At 41.9% G+C, this 20,857-nt stretch overlaps 1 protein-coding gene and 1 long non-coding RNA gene across 5 annotated transcripts in view; one reads left to right on the top strand and one right to left on the bottom strand.

Moving 5' to 3' along the window:
• The first annotated feature begins 1,269 nt into the window (after positions 1-1,269).
• Positions 1,270-8,232, top strand: LOC309712885. The gene is made up of 3 exons (XR_014278442.1): positions 1,270-1,455; positions 2,135-2,204; positions 2,836-8,232. It is a non-coding gene; the product is annotated as an uncharacterized lncRNA (long non-coding RNA).
• An 886-nt stretch (positions 8,233-9,118) lies between these two features.
• Positions 9,119-20,857, bottom strand: part of radil2b (Ras association and DIL domains 2b) — a 35,393-nt gene continuing 23,654 nt past the window's right edge. For 3 of the 4 annotated variants that reach the window (XM_082544543.1, XM_082544544.1, XM_082544546.1), the window contains exons 12-18: positions 18,768-18,940; positions 16,603-16,747; positions 16,356-16,522; positions 13,222-13,699; positions 12,950-13,146; positions 10,455-10,594; positions 9,119-10,378 (exon numbers count right to left, since the gene is read on the bottom strand). In XM_082544543.1, the coding sequence (XP_082400669.1) occupies positions 10,285-10,378; positions 10,455-10,594; positions 12,950-13,146; positions 13,222-13,699; positions 16,356-16,522; positions 16,603-16,747; positions 18,768-18,940 (1,394 nt within the window). In that variant the 3' untranslated portion in view covers positions 9,119-10,284. The remainder of the gene's footprint in view (positions 10,379-10,454; positions 10,595-12,949; positions 13,147-13,221; positions 13,700-16,355; positions 16,523-16,602; positions 16,748-18,767; positions 18,941-20,857) is intronic. The other variant, XM_082544545.1, reaches the window with a different exon arrangement.

The raw sequence follows: 20,857 nt of genomic DNA, 5'->3' as shown, positions 1-20,857 counted from the left end.
TTCCAAGCTCCTTAGACAACTGTGGGAATAGAAGCAAAATGCGTGGGCTCCAATTTCAGGCACTGAACCGCTCTCCCTTCCACTACACCAAGTAAAACTTCCAGCTGCTCATCCCTCTTTGACTTTTGTTCTACAACTACATTACTATCCTGAGCCAAGTGGCCATTTTGCAAACCTCTAATAAGTTCCAATTCTGCAGTCAAATTTATTGCAGCCGCTAATGTTGCTGGTTTAGAACTGCTAAGAGTAACATGCAAAATCCTACATCCCACATGTGTAATAAAATGATCCCTTGCCAGCAAGTCTTGTGTCACATATGTGTATCATTATCAGTAGAAGTGTACTCTCTACATACCAGCCTATGTGAGGCAATGCAAAATTCCTGGACTGTTTCATTATGTAACTTCCTCCATGTAGAATAATTCACACAGTTGCAATCTTCACTATCACAAGGATCCAAACACCTCCTCATAGCATCTTTCAGGAGAGTATAATTAGTTTTAGATTAAGCGGACAAACCACTATAAACTTCATGAGCCTGTTCCAATTTTAACTTCTTCACATCTTCCCATACGTTAATGCAACATCTGCATGCATGTCCATTTCATGTTTCAGAGAGTTAAAATGTGAAATTGACACGGTGGATGCGATGGACTTGGCGTGTCTATTATACGTTTTGCTGTGATATACATCCTACAGGATTTTCAATAAAATGTTTTTGTTCACAGTAAAAAATATTTCAAATTGTTGCTTAACACTCGAAGAACATTCCTGAAGGATGACTACACACGCATTCCTATTGGTGGAAAACACTGAGCTGAACAGATCTGTTTCGTTTGTGTGTTTGCCTGTCTTAATACGTGTGCCTGTATTTACATTGATGTTGCTGTGCATAGTATAGACAGGATATAGTCTGTGGCAATTTTATTTGTTTATTTATTTACTTTACTGATAGGTACTTTGACTTTATTGGGTATTCAAATATTTACTAAAGGTATTCAGTAGTCATCAGAAGGTCCTTAGTTTTCGGTCAAAGTACCCTGTCCCCATATACCTCATTTCAGGGTTACTGGCAACTCTGTTGACCTTTGTCCTTTGCTCTTTTCAGCTTCATCTGTGCCTTCTTTATTAAGTTTCCATCTCTTCAAGTGCTCTCTGAAATTCCATTAATTCCCTCTTTGCACAGATGAATACATATACAGTGTTAGGGATGTCGCTGATGAACTAAACAGAAGCATTTGTTTTACAGTAGCCACAGCATTCCACACATTTCTCTTGCAGTGCACTGACAGAAAACTTTTCAGTAGAGCGTACAGCCCGATTCGATCCGGTGGGGGGATGCCAGATCAGGCGCCCCCATCCGGCTCTCCTCTCTCCTGTCTTGTCAGTTGTCTTACTTCTCTCTATTACCTTTTCTATCCCTTTGAAGAAGTGAGGCTCCTTAAATATTAAAGGGTAAGTATTAATTTTCATTTTGAACTGATAGAAGAAAAAAAATTGTAGTTAACTAAATAGAAGAAAGTAGAAGAGAAATAACAATCTAACGTAAACCAGTGACACACTCTTGGGCCTGATCAACCTTGGCAGGGCCTTCCTGGATGGTGTCTAGTGATAATGGCTGAAACGCCCAATGAATCCAAGGTCCACTACTGATGATGTGTCCCAAATTTAATATTATAATAAGTGCTGTCAGCGTTAATCTCGTTAAAATGACGTTAACGGCATAACTGCATTAACATGGCATATCTCTGTTAGCGAGTTAGCACAGATCGCCCCGTGTGTGGGGCTGCATGGCGCTAACGCGTTAACGAGCTAACCGCGCTAACGCCTTCACACCTGCACAGACTATCGACAGTAAGGCTATACCTGAGCAGAAAAGTGTGTCAAAGTGTGTGGACCGTGTGTCAAAATGACAAATGCTACACTGGTTTACAAAGGAATTCCAAGTTTAAGTTTAATTTCGTAATTCTTATGTTTTGCGTGACTAGCAATCTCCGTACAGGTGTTCAGAATGTATTCTCCTGGATAAGACTTTTGATAATCTGCAACCATTTTTTATTAAACTATGTGAGGTCAAAAGTATTGCTTGGCGACTGTCAACATGTTCTCTAAATGAGTACCTTTTTTCTTCTAGCAAACAAGATGCAGGTTGTAAGGAAAAGTGAGGGGTAAAAATCGCCCTCCTCCAACAAGACAAGCTCCAAGTAAGTGAAGTACAGAGTGAGACTTTGTGTCGCCCACAAGGGATCAACAATGAACGCAGAGATTCATTTAAGCAACCAGGCTGATGTTGCCTGAAAGGTTCAGTGTGGGGTTTTTTTGGTTATGGTGGTGTACTTATGTGGATTTTTAGCATGCGTACAAATGATTACACAACTCTCCAAATATCAGAAATACTAGAAAATATATATATATATGTATATATGTACATGTAAGGAAGAGGACTCCCTTACTATATTTATTTATATTATATTATCTGTATAGCACTTTAGAGCACACCTTTCACTTTATTAAAAGCACCTTATCAAACACTTTATTTAGCATTGCACTTTAAGCATGGATTTGCACACAAGAAGTTTAAATATTTATTGACTATTTATTGGGAATTTTAAAATCAGTTGGTAGCCTTATTTCAGATCCTGCACAGCTGCTCCTCATCAAGGAATGTGGTGGTTGTCTGTCAGGAGAAAAGAATGGTGATTGAGATTTTGATTAAGGTTTACCAGTAAGGAAAACTAATGCAAGTGTGTGTGTGAAATCTAGGGATAAAAGTGGTGCAAATAAGTGTTTGTAAGATAATGATTACTCACCTTTCTTGCCTGTGTCCTCTTCAAGGTGTTTGGGCAAATGTTTCCCCTGGGGTCCAGACACCATTTAAAGGTTCCGGGAGAGACCATTGGTAAAGAGAGTGTGGTGAATCTTTTTGTGCTTGGGTTTCTGGGTTTTTATAACATTGGGTTTGGTGTAACATTAAAGTGTGAAATATTTATTAATATGTAAATGTGAAAATGTATTTATGTATTTATTTATTCTTATTGATATATTGGATATTGTGGTGGAAGGTTGGGATTTAAGAATTTACCTGAGAGTGGAATAATGGTTTAGTCTGTGACAGCTGAACATATTTAAGGCTGCCAGTTGTCATTAGAGTGTGGTTTTTTGTGCTGTGAAGAAGCTTGACAAATTAATTGTTGTAAGGGGAGCTGTATAGGAAATAAATGCTTTTTTGTTCCACTACACTTGCCTTGGTCCATCTCACTGTGTTTCCAGCCGCTAAGGGCTGCCCTGTTACAAGTGGTGTCAGAAGTGTGTCACTCATGGCACAGTGAGAAGATGATGACAAGAGGTGGAAGAAAGCCAGGCCAAGAGGAGCAGCCTGATGAAGGAGTTGGAGCTTCATCTGAGCTAGAGGCCATGGCAGCAACAAGCCCTGAGGACAAATTGGAGGAGTTGACAGGGTTGGTGAAATCTCTTATGCGGTCTCAAGCAGCCAGAGACCAAAAGTGGGAGAAGTATTTGTCACGTCAGGAGCAAAGGTGGAAAGGCATGCAGCATCAATTTCAGCAAATCCAGCTACAAGTTAACGCTGTAATTGATAAGCCTGATCCACCAGAGGCGCCAGCGCCCCCTACAACATCTGAAGAACAAGAACTTGGATTCAAAGGTGAAGACATTCCAGTGGCCAGTGGGTCCAAGTCTTTAAGTGAACCAAAACTTTTTCCTCTGTCTACAGAAGATGACATTGAACATTTTCTGACTACGTTTGAAAGAATGGCAAACGTGTGTCGATGGCCCAGAGATGAGTGGGCTATTCGTCTGGTTCCCCTGTTGGCAGGTAAAGCCCGCACAGCCTACATTCTTATGGATTTAACAGACTCTGAGAATTATGATAAGGTGAAAGAGGCAATTCTGGTAAAATATGAGATCACTGCTGACACCTACAGACGCCGCTTCAGATCTCTGAAAGTTGAACCAGGTGAGACGCCACGTGAACTTTATGTAAGATTGAAAGACCCGTTTTCAAGATGGATTAAACCTGAAAAATCAACTGTAGAAGAAATATCTGAGCAGATAATTCTGGAGCAGTTTTTGAGAATGGTTAGCCCAGAGCTGGAGATCTGGATACGTGAGCATGATCCGAAGACGGCAAAGGAAGCAGCTAGCCTCGCAGAGGTTTTCACTTCAGCCAGAAAAGGAAGCAAGAGCACCTACTTCAGCCGGGAGACCCACTACACCCAACCAAGTAAGTCCATTGGGGGTGAACAGGGTTCTGGTCAAGTTCAGGCTAGAAATCTTTCTAGTTCTAGGCAGCTCCCTTCTCATAGACCTCACAATGTGAAGAAATCCTTTAAGTCTTCAGTTCAGGATATTAAATGTTATCACTGTCATAACTTTGGCCATACACAACAATTTTGCCCTGCCCTTAAGTCAAAACCATCTCTTTTGTGTGCAGTTCCAAGACCAGCCACAGAGCCAGTAGGAAAGGAAGCTTGTACTGTCCCTGTTTTAATTAATGGGCGTAAAGAGGAAGCTTTGCTTGACTCTGGGTGCTTCCAAACTCTTGTACATTCTAGCATAATTTCAGGAGAAAAGCTAAGTGGGGTTGGGGCTACAATAAGTTGTGTGCATGGAGACGAACACAGGTGCCCCACTGCTGAGGTTTACCTGACAGTGGGAGGTCAAACCCACTTGTTAGTGGTAGCTGTGGTTCCCAGTTTGCCATATTCAGTGATACTTGGTAATGACATCCCCACTCTTTTTGATCTAATACATCAGTCAGATTATGACCCTCAAGTGAGTGCTGAGAAAGACATTCAAGGCTTAGGTGATGAATCTGGAAGCTCCCTTCCTCTAGATATGACAGTTGAGCCATTTAAACCCTGTCATGTAGTCACAAGGGCACAAAGTGCAAAGGAAATGATGAAAGAGCTACCCTTTTTTTGAGGAGTCTCTCGAAACAGAGCCAGGGAAGATTAGGAAGTCTAGGGCTCAGAAAAGAAGAGAAAAGTTCAAAGGCTCAGGGGAAAAGGGTACAGCATTGTTCCCTAAGCCAAATAACCAACTTGAGTTTGATGTTCCCTCAGATTTAGGTGCACTCCAAAGAAGCGACCCTACTCTAAAACCCTGGTTTGAGAAGGTAACATAGGTAGAGGGGGCTAGTCAAGGTCAGGTAAGCTGTCTTGCAGACACTGTTTACTTGATTAAAGGAGGCATCTTGTACCAGAGAAAGGGGAAGTGTGAAGCTGTAGCACTCCCACAACAGTTAAGAAACAAAGTTATGGATTTGGGTCATTCAATTCCATGGGCAGGTCATATGGCTTTTCACAAAACACTGAATAGGATCAGTAGCCGTTTTTTTTGGGCAGGGATGTATGTCCAAGTTTCTGAGTTTTGCTGTTCCTGTGAAAATTGTCAGTTGACCTCAGGCAAAGGAGTAGCACGAGCCCAGTTGCAACCACTGCCAATTATTGAAACACCGTTTGAGAGGCTAGGCATGGATATCGTGGGCCCTTTAGAGAGGAGATCCACAGGTCATCGCTACATATTAGTCATATGTGACTATGCGACACGGTTTCCTGAGGCCTTCCCACTCAGATCAATTAAAGCCCGTCACGTCGCTAATTGTCTTCTGCAGCTTTTTTCTAGGGTAGGCATACCAAGAGAAATTCTGACGGATTGTGGACCGAATTTTCTATCCAAGTTGTTGCAGCAGGTTTATAAGTTGTTAGGGATAAAGGGACTTAAGACCACCCTGTATCACCCCCAAACGGACGGGCTAGTGGAGAGATACAACCAGACTCTCAAAAGTATGCTGCGTAAGTTTGTCTCTGACACAGGTGCTGACTGGGATCAATGGCTGCCATACCTTCTGTTCGCCTACCGGGAGGTCCCGCAGGTTTCCACTGGCTTCTCGCCTTTTGAACTTTTATATGGTCGCCAAGTGAGAGGCCCCCTGGATCTGCTTAAGGACTGCTGGGAGGAATCCAAAGCAGAGGGCGAAAACATCGCAGCCTACGTCATCACCATGAGAGAGAGGTTGGAGAAAATGGCATCATTGATGCAAGACAACATGAAAGCTGCACAAAAACATCAAAAGACTTGGTATGATCAGAAGGCCAGGGATAGGGTCTTCCTTCCAGGTCAGAAAGTACTGTTATTGCTTCCCACCAGCGATAACAAGCTGCTGACAAAATGGCATGGACCATACGAGATCGTCAGACAAGTGAGTAAAGTCACTTATGAACTGAATATGCCAGAAAGAGTTAAAAAATATCAGACATTTCACATGAACTTGTTGAAGGAATTCCACAGCCGACAAGAGCCGGTCTATCAGTTACTGGTGCATTCAGTTAAGGATGAGGAGGTGACTGAGAAGTTCTTTCCAACTAACATTCAAGTTTGTGCTTCAGTTGACCTTTCTCATTTGTCTCCTACTGAGCAGGCTGATATAAAACCACTCGTGGACCCACAGCTCTTTCGAGAAACACCAGGCTTCACATCACTGGTTCAGCACAAGATACGGGTGAAGGAGGATGCACCCGTTTGACAAAAGAGCTACAGAATTTCAGAACGGTTGGTGCCAGTGCTGCAGAAAGAAATAAAACTGATGTTGGACCTGGGAATCATTGAGGTGTCAAGTAGTGAGTGGTGAGCCCGATTGTTTTGGTACCAAAGAAAGATGACACCCTGAGATTCTGTATTGATTTCAGATATTTGAATGCAGTATCCAAGTTTGATCCCTACCCAATGCCCAGGGTGGATGACCTGCTGGAGAGAGTTGGATCAGCAAGGTACATTACAACACTCGATCTGTGTAAAGGATACTGGCAAGTGGCTTTGGCACCAGAAGCGAGAGAGCTGACAGCCTTCAAAACTCCTTTTGGTATGTACCAATTTAAAGTCATGCCATTTGGGCTTCAAGGTGCGCCAGCGACATTCCAACGATTAATGGACCATGTACTGAGCGATGTGTCAGCATTCTCTGCAGCATATCTGGATGATGTGGTGGTGTACAGCGAGTCCTGGGAAGAGCATGTCATTCACCTACAGAAGGTGCTACACTCCATTAGAATGGCTGGACTGACTATCAATCCCAAGAAGTGCTCCATAGCCAAGAGAGAAGTGGAGTACTTGGGCTTCGTGGTTGGCTCTGGGAAGATAAAGCCGCTAAGGGCCGCCCTGTTACAGTACATAACGTCAATGAAAATAAGCCTGGCATAAATCTCCTTCAGTTCCAGATGGGTCAGGGTTGTGTAGAGTGCTGTGGCTATGGGATCCCCTGTCAACTGGTTATCCCTTGTAATGGAAAATTTTAGCTCGGAATGTCAATTAACCTCAAGTCCTTTGTTTATGAAGTCGTGCTTTGCCTCGTGTTCTACATAACAACAGTATAACCTCCTTATAACTTTTGCCCTTAAAGAGACCAGGATGTAATGCAGAACACGTCATAACATAACATGATTAACATGTATCTGCTGACTGTGAGGGGCAATGAACAGAGCACGCTCCTGGCACACAACCACCTACTGTTTCATAGATAATGCAAAAGTGGCTCATCGCATTGTGAGCATAGTGTGCTATGAGTGCGTCATGATACCATAGCGATAGAGCTTATGTGAGATGTTTGTGTGATGCTATAAAAGAGGTGCATGACTATGCAACCATCGTGTTGGCTGTCTGTTTGCTCTCCCATCCGCATGGTAACAAAAGTATTGATTGCAACTGACTGTGTCTGCAGACTTTGTTAACAGAAAACAGGCAAACCAGTGTGGGTAAAATGTGGGTGGAATTCTTTAAATGATGTGTGATGTTACAAGTTTCTCAACTATAACATAACTAGCAAATCAGCAACATGTAACTGGACTAGTTCTTATATAGCGCTTTTCTACCGTATCCTGAGCACTCAAAGCATTTTACACAACTTGTACATTCACCCATTCGCACAAGCATGTTTTTCTACTGTTTCTAAGTGCTTCCTACCTAACATTCATACTCTGATGGATGCATCGGAGAGCAACATGGGTTTACTATCTTGCCTAGGGATACTTTGCATGCAGACTGGACCAGACTGGGATCAAGCCACCAACCTTCCAGTTAGTAGATGACCTGTTCTACCAATTTATCCAATTCAGAGTATCAGTTGGGCTGGAGCATATCCCCACTGTGGCCATGTAGCCAATTACCAAAGGGATAACAGAGAGACAACCCTTCACACTGACATTCGTACCTTTAGCCAATTTGGAGTTACCACTTACACTAATGTCATGTCTTTGGATTACACAGTTGGAGTACACAGAAATGAGGGAATCTTGTAAATTTGATTTTGACTTGCTTTGAGGTGATGGCTCAAAATGTTTAATTACAATGAGGGCTCGCGGATCTTTGGGACCAGGACTCGGTCTGCTCTGGCTGGCCGGCTGCCTGCATGGTCATCGCTGAAGGCCCACTGGGTGACTCCTGTCTGGGGCTCTCCTCAGCTCTTTTCTAGGTGCCCCTGTGGTGGTCCCCCTTTGGGCTCTCGTGCTCTGGGGGGCCTCTGGATGGCTATGGCCTGGATCTCCTCCATGTCTGCTTCATGTCCGGGGGGGCAGGACTATGGCTCCCCACATGTACTATTAGACACTTACATGGAGAAACCTTTTGAATACAAACACGCTCACAAGCACAGCTGTGCCCATGGTTCCTCACAGACACACACTGTCTGGGTTGGCTGCTGCCTCTAAACATATCGTGCATTATTAGTACTGTGTGCTGCTCTGCAACATGCAGTATTTATTATTTAGTGTTACTTATGCATATGTTGGTTGTTGCTATGATTACAGCGTCTTTTCTCTCTCTATCCCTCTTCTCTATTTTTCTTTTCCCTCTCCTTCTGTAAACTCACTTCCCAGCTTCTCTTTCCTTCTTTCTCTTTCCTGTCTCTTGGTTCTGTCCATTCTCATTTAAAAATTAAAAAAAGTATATATAAACATGTGAAGGAGAAATTTCCAATTATGATTGAAGAAAAATAAACAACTTTCTCTTAAGTTGAGTTTGATCTTTCTTTTTACAAGTTATTGATATGCAGCCATAGACAATATAAAAAATACAGTCTGAAAAAGTGAAGGCACTGCATAAGTGGCTTTTAATCTGCATATTTTATTTTTAAAAAAGGGGTTTTCTGCTTTTGTTTTTTTTTCTCCACTTTTGCTGCAGTGATATAATCCTGTTTATAGACACGTTAGCCAGTAAGAAACCTACAAACATTAACACAATTTGTCATCAAAAAGGTGTACAACTTTGACATTGCGTGACAAAATCTTTGTTTTTCTTGTCCATATATAAATGCAAAAAAAAAACGTCTGAAAATCTAAACACTGACATGTGAATGAAGGGCCAAGACACATACAATTAGAAAAAACCCTTTGTTTTTCAAAGTATTCAGGACTTGTTCATGGTAAGAAATCCAGACCATCCAGTAACACATTGTTTTAGATGGTCTTATTTCAGATGTTCTCTTGACTGAAGTTTTGTCCATTTTCAGAGCCTTCTCTTTGACATGTACAATAAGAACAACTGAATCCACATCCTACATCTTCACTTAGTCGATATGCTTATATGTGCTTTATTGTCATAAGTAGCAGATGATCATATGTCAAGAAGCCTCCAAACATTGCTGGAAGACAGATTTCTGTCTTCATTTACCTTTACAGTTGTTGCAGTGGTCTACATGTTAATTTTTTGTTTGTTGTTGTTTTTAAAAATATATTTGAATCAGAGTATGGTATATCAACATGTCAACAAGCTAACTTACTTACTTCTGGATGTCTGAATGTTAAATGATATTGCAAAACTTCGGAGAACAGCCACGCTTTTTACTCCCAGTAGTGCCTCAGGGCTCGTCTGCTTCTTTTGAAGTGAAGAAATACTTGGACCCAGAAATGTCTAATGACTAAACAAGAGAGTTGAACTTAAATAACACTGTGAAAAATGTTCCATGTGTGTTATTGCATCAGCTTTCTTGTTCTTGTGGTGATGGTCTTGTAGTTGGAGAGAGCATGGAGAGAAAAGGTCTTGTCTTCTACCAATGGAAATGATAACGCTAATGTAACCTTGACCATACACAAAAAAGGACTATGATGCCACTGTGATGTAAATTAAAAAGCTGCAAAACATCTAAAACCTGATAGAAGATTGAAGATTTTCTTTAAATTGTCCATATCCTTTAACTTGAAAGTTCCAAAAGCTCTCAGAATCATCTTTAAGTGCTGATGGTGTGTCACAAGTCTCTCAGCAAATGTAGCGTCAGCACTCATTCTGTATAATCTTAGCCATCCAGTCTGATCTGGACACGAGTAACCTCAGTCTGGCCCCTGACGACTGGATCAGCTCCCTCCCGCTGAAACAGGGAAAGATATGAAAACAAAGTTGCTCGTGCCAAATTCTTTAAATATGAGATATGATAGATTTCTTACTTTTGGTAGTCCAGTCCAAGAAGGCTGATTCCATTAACAGCCAAGATCCTGTCTCCTGGTAACAGCTTCTCACACCGGGCAGCTGGAGAGTCTGGGACCACTGCACGAATGAAGATGCCCTTCGCCTTCAAAGAAGTGTCCTGAAACATGAGGTGTCGAGTTCTCGATTAAAGCAAAGATTTCACAGTTTCTGACTGTGAGGTTTTCAAAATGGTCCTTATTTTTACCTGCATTATATTTTTTTATATATAAATGGCATGAAGTAATATAATTCATGCCACAATACATAATAATATATAGTTATTATGTATTATGTATTATAGATATATTTTTAGTGTTACGCATCTGCTGTTAACAACTCAAGTACAGTTGTCACACAGTGGAACTTTGTATTTATCTTTTATATTGGTTTTATTTTGATTTTAGCGTTTATTTGCGAGTGTAGTTTTTATTGCATGATTTTATTCTAATGTTCGTATTGCATGGTTTTTAGCGTTTTATTCTACATTGTTTTAATCCACTGTGGATTGGCTGGGCATGGGACAATTAGCTGATAGGGACAGACTCCGGTGCAAAATGCGAGGTGGGCTGGGATGTGACGGGTCCAGTGAAGGGACGAGAGGGGGACAGGAGGCTCCTCCTCGTCATTCTGGGATGAGGCTGGCGTGGAGCCCGCTCTGGAGAAGGAATTTCTGGCCTGCTGGTGGACCCATAATGAGCATCATCTGGGGTTGTGGGACAATTACACCAGTGGATTTTAGTGCAAGTAGAAAATGGTATTTTTATGGGTTTTAGAATTGTTTTATCTAGTCTCCGTGGGAATTTTAGCATATGGAGAACATTTTATTGTATACTTTTTTCTTTTTTTTTTTTTTTTGCCTGTCCCATTTGGTGGCCACGGAGCAGAAGCCAGAGGGGGCTCCAGTGGCGTGCCCCAGCTGTGCCAGAGTGAACCGAGCCCCAGGCCCAGAGGCCGGAGGCCCGAGGGCCCCCTTTGCCCCGGAAGAGGCCTGACCGAGCAACAGGCACCAGGCCCCGCCAAGTAGTCACTGGGAGTGAGCTGGTACATACCTGAGCGCCCAGCCCCGGACACCAAGAACCACCAACGCACCAACCCCTGAGGGCATCAGTTACCGGCAGGGAGTGTGGTGAGGGGAGATAGGCCTTTGGTGTATACTTTTTTCTTAGTATTTGGGTTGTTTTATTTCTACTGCCTCGGGAAATAAACTGTTGCTGATCAGACCTGCTTCATCTTTGTGCCCTTGGTATCTGACTCGCTTGCTCCCCCATGTATTTAAGGAATCGTTCGTATGACATTCTGGCGCATCAGCTTTAGTGTCTGCGTTACACAGTACTGTACTCTGCTTCAAAGAAGCCAAACTTTAAGTGTTTTTGAGTAATAGCTGTCCAGACTTTCAGAAGCTCTTTCAAAGTTTTTCAGAGGATATCGGGCACATTTTCATACCTAGCAAAGAGTCATTTTAAATTGTATTTTTAGGCACTTCATTATTAGGTTGGTTGGTGGCTCAATGCTTACTCAAACCTTATTTCTTTTTCTTTTCATTGTAATAGCTGTAAAAGTTTACAGCTATGTTAGCAGAGATAAGATAAGATAAACCTTTATTAGTCCCACATCTCGGAAATTAGTTGTGTCACAGCAGAAAGTGGACCGTGCAAAGTAACAACAGCAAAAAGAAAAATAATGGAATAGAATAAGATAAGAGAATAACATTTTTTTATTTAAATGGTAAAACACAGTTTTTAAATAATTATAATGTTGCAAATATTTAAACAAGTTTAACATATTACTAATAAAAAGAAAAACAAAACATAAAGCTGATTATTAACTGATAATTGATAATCAGTAGCATGTTTGCTAGCTATTTGTCCTTATCCAGCAACAACTGCTAAATTCAATCCTTTTTAATCACAAGATTTTTTTCCTGTGTGGGAAAATACAAATATTTAAGCAGTGAAAATTGAATTCTATTATCTCTTTCTGAACCTTTTATTGTTATATATATTTTTTAATTTAAAATGTTTCTCTTTCCTCTTCCAAAAACATAAAAATGTTATTTATCTTTTTTTATTAAAATGAGCGCTGTGATGGAGTATCGGGCCACAACATACATCGTCTTTATTGCACGATGGCATAACCATCAACAACCTCACATCTGTTCATTACCAGCATTTCGTACAAAGCTTGACCAGACACAGCTTACTCCATACTCCTCACCACACTAACTCTATGTGCTAAAAGAGAAATCACTTCCTTCCTTGTTGCTAAAACCGATTCTGACGTACGATTGCAGTAACTCAGAGGGTATAGCAGCTGTGGTACAATTGTAATCTTTTTCATTTTCATTTCGACTTTTTTCTTGAAATAGATCTTCAACTTTACTCTTGGAATTTCATCGTCATAAAATTTTAGCTGTGCCATAGATTCTGCTAGCCCTGTGACGAACTGTCTACAGGTTAAATTCTCGTTGACTTACCCTTGTGTCTATTAGAGCAAGACCAATCCCTCTTTCACCTCGCTCCAGCTCCAGGCTAAAAACCTCTTCATCTGCTTCTTCTTCATCTCCGTGCTCCTCCTCTTCTTCTTTTAGTTCTACGAGTGTTTTCATATTGCTGCAATCGGACTTTAAGCGGTCTACTTTGAGAGCAGCTAAGCACTGAAACACTAATCCACCTGGAGAGTAAAACAAATGATATGTTCAAAAAAAGACGCAGAGAAGAAACTAGGAATGGAAATGTCTTTCTATACCTTCATCATGTGCATCTACACCAGAGAGCCAGGGAAGTGTCTCATCATCAGACTTCATCCATTTGTCTTGGTCTTCCTTCACCTGATCAGTTCGACCTAGTATGAGGGGACTGTTAGGTGGGGTGAGGAGGCAGGAGGGGTCCAGGACTGACCTCCTCGACTCGCTGGTCTCAGTCTCTCTTGTCTGCAGCTCTAGATTTCTTAGCTTTTGGGACAAAATATTGGCACCAGAGGAGCTGAACTCATCCAGGTAGCTGGTGAAGAGAGGAAAGGGTGATGGTGTTGAAGGCGATGATGGTGATGGCGGTGATGGGGGTGAAGGTGGTAAGGGAGCAAAGGTACTTGAAGGGGAATGGTGATTTTGGTCACTAGGCTCCCATAAGTTCAAATCAGCTTGTAATGTATTCAAAGTTTCTAGACTGCTGTTTTGAAGATTAGCCACATTAGTCAGGTTAGCCTCCATTTGAATCCCATCACCCTGGTGGACAAATAACATTAGAACAGCATGAATAGATACACCAATGAGCATAAAAACAGCCACCATAGTATAGTTCATTGTAACATGATGTAAACGATAAAAAGGGTGTCACCAGATTTATTTTTTATTGCATTATTGTCTGATGAAGAACTTGTGACTGTGAAATGTGCAACAAATATGCCTGCAGTGTTCGAGCTGTTGATTTTTCACTTTTAATGGTCACTTTCAGGCCTAACATCTGCCCTTGCTCTGGTATAGATATGTGATTAGCTTTCTAGTCTAAGGAGCTTGGAAAGAAAAAACATCTGGACTTCTTTAAGTTGCTTGAAGACATTTCTGCCATGTTTCGGTTGTGTACAGGCAGGAGAAGGACCCAAATGCAAAACTCACGACAACAAAATTAAACTCAAAAAGCTGCTTTATTCCAGAATGGCATGGAAAACTAAACTAAACTAAACTAAACTAAACTGGGACATGGATAAACTGACACGCACGGAAACACAGCCATGCACTACGACACTGACAAAGAGAAACACAGGGCTTAAATACACAGAGGGATAACGAGGGAATGAGACACAGAAGGAGAGCACAGCTGGGAGTAATCAGGCTGGACGAGACAAGGGAAGCAAAACTAGAATCACTCACATGAGACATGAACCTTCAAAGTAAAACAAGAAACACACTGACTGAACTCTAGACATGCAAACTTAACAGCAACTGAGAAGACAGAACATAGGGACCTGAAACATGGGACAGAAAGGCACAGTAGACACAACGTGGACATAACGCCACAGGGAAAGAGTAAAACAAAACACAGAACCTCTTAGAAAATAAAATAGGAAACATAATGAAACGCAGACATGACTACATGAATTTGACAACATAACAGACATGAAACACATGAAGGACAAGGGAGACTTAACAGGGGTTGGAAGACACAAGGGGAATCTAATAACAAAGAACTAGAAAAACTCATGAGCTTAATCACATAAACATCCAAATAAACTAAACTCAAAACACTGGGTCATAAGACCCAGGATCATGACAATTTCACCTCTCATCCGAGAAGCTTCTAAGGTCGAATGGTGGAGAGTCCTGGATTTAAACCCTGTGGGAGTGTCCCCTGTAGAGGGTCAATGAACCCCTTAATGATCCTCTACCTAATCACACGAGCCAAGGTGTGAAAACGGGTGTAGGTCACAATCAGCCAAGGTTTCGGGTGAGCTCATTGTGAAGCCTAGCCCCACCCTATCATGTGATTTCCTGAGGTCAGAAGGCCCAGGATATGAGTGGGCGTTAAGGCATCTGGGATCTCAAAACTGGATTATAGATGGCAGAGTTGGTGTTGTAAACCACTGTTCAAAGATGGTCGATCACAGTGGACATAGATGGCTTCTTTCACTCCTCTTTCAAACCATCTGTCCTCTCTGTCCAAAATGTGAACATTGGCATCCTCGAAAGAGTGATCATTGTCCTTTAGATGCAGATGGACTGCTGAGTCTTGTCCTGTGGAGGTGGCTCTTCTATGTTGTGTCATGTGTTTATGTTTGGTCTCTCAAATGTAGAGGTCTGAGCATTCCTGAGTATTCCTCGCACATACACTACATTGTTAATTTTGTGTTTAGGAGTTCTGTCTTTGGGATAAACTCGTTTTTGTCTGAGAGTGTTGCTGGGTCTGAAGTATACTGGGATGTCATGCTTGGAGAAGACTCTCCTGAGTTTTTCTGATAAACCTGCTACATAGGGGATGACAATGTTGTTGCGTTTGTCTTTCTGATCCTCCCTGTTGTCTGTCTAGTTGTTGTCTGGTCATCTTTTCGGTGCCTCTTTGCTGACTTGATGAAAGCCCAATTAGGATAACCACATGTTTTAAAACTCAGGAGAGTTTTTTCTTTCCAAGCTCCTTAGACTACGATGACCTGGATGACTGACAACCTTCACAGATGATCAGCTTTCTAGTTTTTCATAAAATCATCGACAGATGTTTTAACGTTTAAACGGGCCCAGGCTAGCTGGGACTTCCAGTCTCTATGCTAACTGACTGTTACTCTCAGTGACTTAGTGTATAGCTATTAAATACTGGAATTTGAATATTAAAGACAAGCTGAAAGCTGAACAAGAAGTTTTTCTTGAAAAAGGACTGAGTGGTACTAGACTTTTTTTGTTGTTTTTCAGTTGAAAGCGACATTTTTTAAAATAACATTCTTCCTTTGAAACCGATAATGTGGCTACCTGTTGGACATCACTTCTATGTGCAATCTTTGTTTAGCTCTTTGAATTTGTACTTGCTAAATACCCCAATATATTCTAGTTACTGGAAAGAAACACTCAGTAGAGCTAAGAAACCGGTCAGATCGACTAAGAACTGCTGAACTTTATTAATTAGCAGTTATTACTCCTAATTAGCAAGTGTCATCAGACTAACACTACAGACTAAGAAGGTAAACACAGTAAAAATCAACATGGTTGGTTTTACACTGTTTGCTTAGCGCTTAAGCTAAAGCTAATGCTGCTATAGCCTCACAAGGCTGCTAGCATGACGAGAAAGTTTTCTGATATATGTTTTTTTAGCAAAGGCTTCCAATCTGACTTTATGTGCAAACTTTATACTTTTATGCTTTATATAAAATATTATTTCTTTTTGCAATTTTCTTACCTTGTGGTCTTCAGCAGTTGAGAGATTTAAGGTGGAAATAAACTCTTTGAGCTTGTCCAGTTCTCTCCTCAGGGCTGAATCTGTTACGGCTCTTCTCAGTTGAAGCTGGTAGCCCACGTCTGGCAGCACCAGTGGATGGTGGGTGTCAAAGCTCTCAAGAATGTCAGCTAAGCAAGAAGACGGAGTGTATTAAAATGAAAAAAATGAAAGGTAAGATTATTGTGTTCACAGTACACTCACTTCTCACCTGTTTGGCGTGCTGCAGCTTGTTCTTGCACTGAAGGAGTCCAGGTGTGTCTACAAGGCGATGCTGGGCTATATAGACTCAAAAGATGGTTCAGCTGGGCTGGACTCAGGGCAGGATAGTCTAAGCGAAGAGAAACCCATGTTTTCTGTGTACACACACACACACACACACACACAGTGCATTAGAATGATTCTTCTACTACATTTTCATCTGTTAAGTTAAATAAAAACTTTCTTTAAAAAAAGAAAAGCGCTATATAAGAAGCTGTACAAGTCAGTTGTCTTTTTTGAATACAGTTACAGCTGCTCAACGGAAAGGTTTGTATGCTGTTGTGAAAAGCAGCCATTTAAAGGTGAGTACCTAAAAACTGGGACCAACGACCTTAAGCCAGTGTCCCTCAAACCTGACTGGGGTAACCCTGATGTCTCGGTCAGCTTGAGCTTGAACTTGATGAACTACCCACATTCATCCACAGGTTTAAACAGAACTAGGAAATTTATCAACTGCACACAGACTGTTGAATCAGGGTTTAGTATACTCCCCAAGGACACTTCAATATGTAGACGGGAATGACCTTCCAAATATCAGACCACCCACTCTACCTCCTGAGCAGCAGTTGAGCTGTCTATCCATCAAGAAAGACTTTGGTCTGAAATGTTTTCGGTTGGGGAATGTCATTTTTCACAACAAACAAATCTTCAGCAACTGTGGGATGCTATCACATCGCTATGGACCAAAATTTCTAAGAAATGTTTCCAGCACTTTGTTGAATTAGTTCATGTTTAAATATGACGTTAAGCAAACACAGGGCAAGCAAGTAGATGCCTTTAGGCTAAGTGCAGTATGTCAGTTAAATACTGGAACGAGAAACATCATCAAACCATCCATCCATCCCTTCTCTTCCACTTATCTGGGCCGGGCAACAGCCTAAGCAGAGGAGCCCAGACCTCCCTCCCTCTAGCCAGCTCCTGTAGCTCATTTCCAGGGAAACACAGAGGCGTTCCCAGGCCAGCTGAGAGATATCATAATTCCATGGTGTCCTGGGTCTGCCCATGGCCTCCTGCATGAGGTGAGGTGTTCTGGAGATTCCAGAACACCTCACCAAGGAGGCGCCCAAGAAGCATGCTAACCCAAACCACCTCAACTGGTTCATTTTGATGTGGAGGAGTAACACCTCTACTCTAAGCCCCTTCTGGATGCATGTGCTCCTCACCCTATCTCTAAGGGAGATGCCAGCCACCCTTCAGAGATAGTTCATTTCTGACGCTTGCATCTCATTCTTTGGGTCACTACCCCGAGATTGTGACCAAAGGTGGGAGTAGGGACCTAGAATGTCCGTTGGCTCTCAGCGAAGGCGGTTGCACTTTTTCTCCTCTCCTCCTTACCCTTATCTTCCCTGCTTAGCCTCTTGTCCTTGTCTTGTCTCGTGTGCATTACTTTCCCTGGAACAGTCTCTCACTGTCGTTCTCTAAAACCTAAAAGAGAATTATGGATTTGATCAACTGGTCTCTGAATGCTATTGACACCCTTTTCTCAACGAGGAGTCTGGGCTCGGGAGAGCCCGAGTGCCCTGGAGGGACTTTCCCTGCCGGATACACGATGGACGGGTGGCAGAACTGGAGGGTCATGTGCCTGGCGGGACTGTCGATCGAGGACGCTGAAGATATCTACCTATTCGGAACCATGATAACAGGGTTCTTGCTGATCGGAGCTGGCTTGGCCCTGGTTTATCGGAGAAATAAGAGAGCGGAACCGGCTGTTCAAACCCCCCCAAGGCTGCCCGCTGGAATCGAAGCGATGGGACGAGGCGCGACCTCTCACAACGAACGCAGCATGGTTAACACCTTGGAGACGCTTACAGCTGCTGTGAAGGCTCAAAACAAGACCATTGAGCGTATGGGGGGATACATCAGAGAGAGGCCTGCTCAAAATGAGACCCTTGAGCGAAAGTTGGAACACATCGCGGAACGGATCACTGCAGTTGTGAGGTCTCAGAATCAAAAGAATGATAACACCATGGAACAGAAGTTTGATACCATCATGGGGAGGCTCGCGGCTCTCCAACGGGAGATTGAGAGACCAGCGTCAGAGTGTTAAAGAGCAGCTTGAAATTCTCCTGGGCTGCTCGCATGGAAAATCAACAAAATCAACATCGTGTGTTTTACCTGCAGTAAATTCTTTCTAGGCGTTGCCAGCAGATTGACAGCCGATGAGAGTGTGTGTGTGTGCTCCAAGGCTAATTCTCCCAGTCCGGCTGCATGGGCCCAGTCAAGGAGCAGGTCAAGATTGGCTCGTATTCGCACACCTCTGGACCACTGATAGAACCCTGGCTCAGATCCTGTGTGCACAACAGTATTAAACATGTTTTATGTACTAATGTATAATGTACAGTAAGTTTAGATATTAGTCTCCCAACTATATATGCACAGCTCAGAATTGGGGCATCCTCCTAATGAGCTGAAGATGGTTTCCTGGGGGATCTCCTTCCAGTTCTGGACTTGGGCATCACTGAGCCCCTGGACAGTGTGAGATGCAACATGGTGGAGGTCATTTTGTAGTTCTTGCAGTGCTCCTGCTGTTCCTCCTTCCACAAAGGAGCAGGTATCAGTCCTGCTGATAGTTTAAGGACCTTTGACATCCCTGTCAACCTCTCCCAATTTTTGGGGGGTAGGGTTATTTAGAAGGTTTAATGAGTTTGTTATATGATTCTTTTAAAATGTTTTTTTTTAACTCTTGTATTAATTACTTACACACATGGTTATAGTTTAGCCAATATGATAACTGAAAATGTAGAAATCTCAACTTCTCTTTATGTTGGTAAAAACCTGCTGTAACCTATTGATTTATGGTTATTACAGTTGGGTATGTTTAGCTCTTTCATTTGTTTGTTGAATTATAAGAAACAGACAACTGCTATCTTTATTGCATATTGTTAATTTCCCACAGTAGAAGCACTTCGGTTTAAGTCGGCACCTTCATACTTCAGAAGAAATACAAAGGAGACAAGTGAACAAGTTCTGCAGCCACTGCTAAATCTCTTGATGGCCACTAGAGGGCAGGGCAGTTACAGCTAAATGTAACTTCTGTTAGTACATAAACGTTCAGGCCTTAAGAACTTAATTATGAGCCAAGAGATATACGGGAAAAGATGCCAAACACGCTGTAAGTTTAAGCCATACATGATGCATCACAATCTCTGTGCCAGTATAGAAGAAAAGATGAAGTGCAAAGAAATTCATGACAAATGTGACTCAGTGTAAATGTTATTACAAAGTTAGGGCAGAACACTCACACAGTTTTCCCATTTAATAGTAACAATCTGATCTTCTTGTGACTGATGAGGATAATTCACTAGTAGACGAAAGACTGAGAAGTAGTCGTGGTATAAACTGTGAAGACCTGAAAAGGTGAAATGATTCTGCTGACCTATAAAATTATCCACTTCACTTTTTACTACTTGTCAGCTGAGACTATCAGGAAAGACGACGCTCGAACCAGCAAAAATGTGTTGAAAGAACTTGAAGGCAACTATGTGAAACTACTAAAAGATTTTGTGATTTGGATAAAAAGTGAAAGCTACTGAGATTTCTCTAAGGTCATTTAATGCATGTCAAGAAAAAAATGTTCCAGACTTTAACACTCTACATTTATAAAGGCTAATTTACACTATGGAGCCCTGCTTTTAAAAGCTGCCATATGTTTAACACAGTCTGTGAGGCTGGATTTAAGAAATAAGCCTTAATAGTTTTTAGAACATGTTTAGCGCCATCTTGTGCCAGTACAGAACATAATGTCACCGGGTTGGTTGGTTGCAGCTCACAGACATTTTTAAGTTTATGTTAACTAACTAGTGACAGAACCAATAACCCAGTGAAAATCAAGGAGAAAAGGCAGTCTAAGGGGGGTTACTTTTGTGCTGCCTCTGTCTACAACAATGAGTTTTATTCTAAGCAACCAAAGATATAGTGTCCACTTTCAGTCTCTGTCTCTTAAGCAGTAAGTGGATTTCCTTGTTTAGCTACCTGTACTGAAATTGGAAAATCCACCTGCCAGCTATAACGTTTGGGGTCCAAGCATTTTATAAATGAGGACTGTGTGGAGGAGAGCCTGCTTGAGTTACCAGACTGAAAAGCTGGTGTCCGAAACCAAGCAATCAGCTGGCAAAGCAGAGGTCTGCAAGTTACGATATTTTATGCAGTAAATTTGTCTTTCTTTTCCAAGAACAGCCAAACAGTTTACAACATAACAGGTTACT

Source organism: Aulonocara stuartgranti, assembly GCF_965226115.1.
Source record: "Aulonocara stuartgranti genome assembly, chromosome: 8".
NCBI lineage: Eukaryota > Metazoa > Chordata > Actinopteri > Cichliformes > Cichlidae > Aulonocara > Aulonocara stuartgranti.
This window is presented reverse-complemented; position numbering and strand designations above follow the sequence as displayed.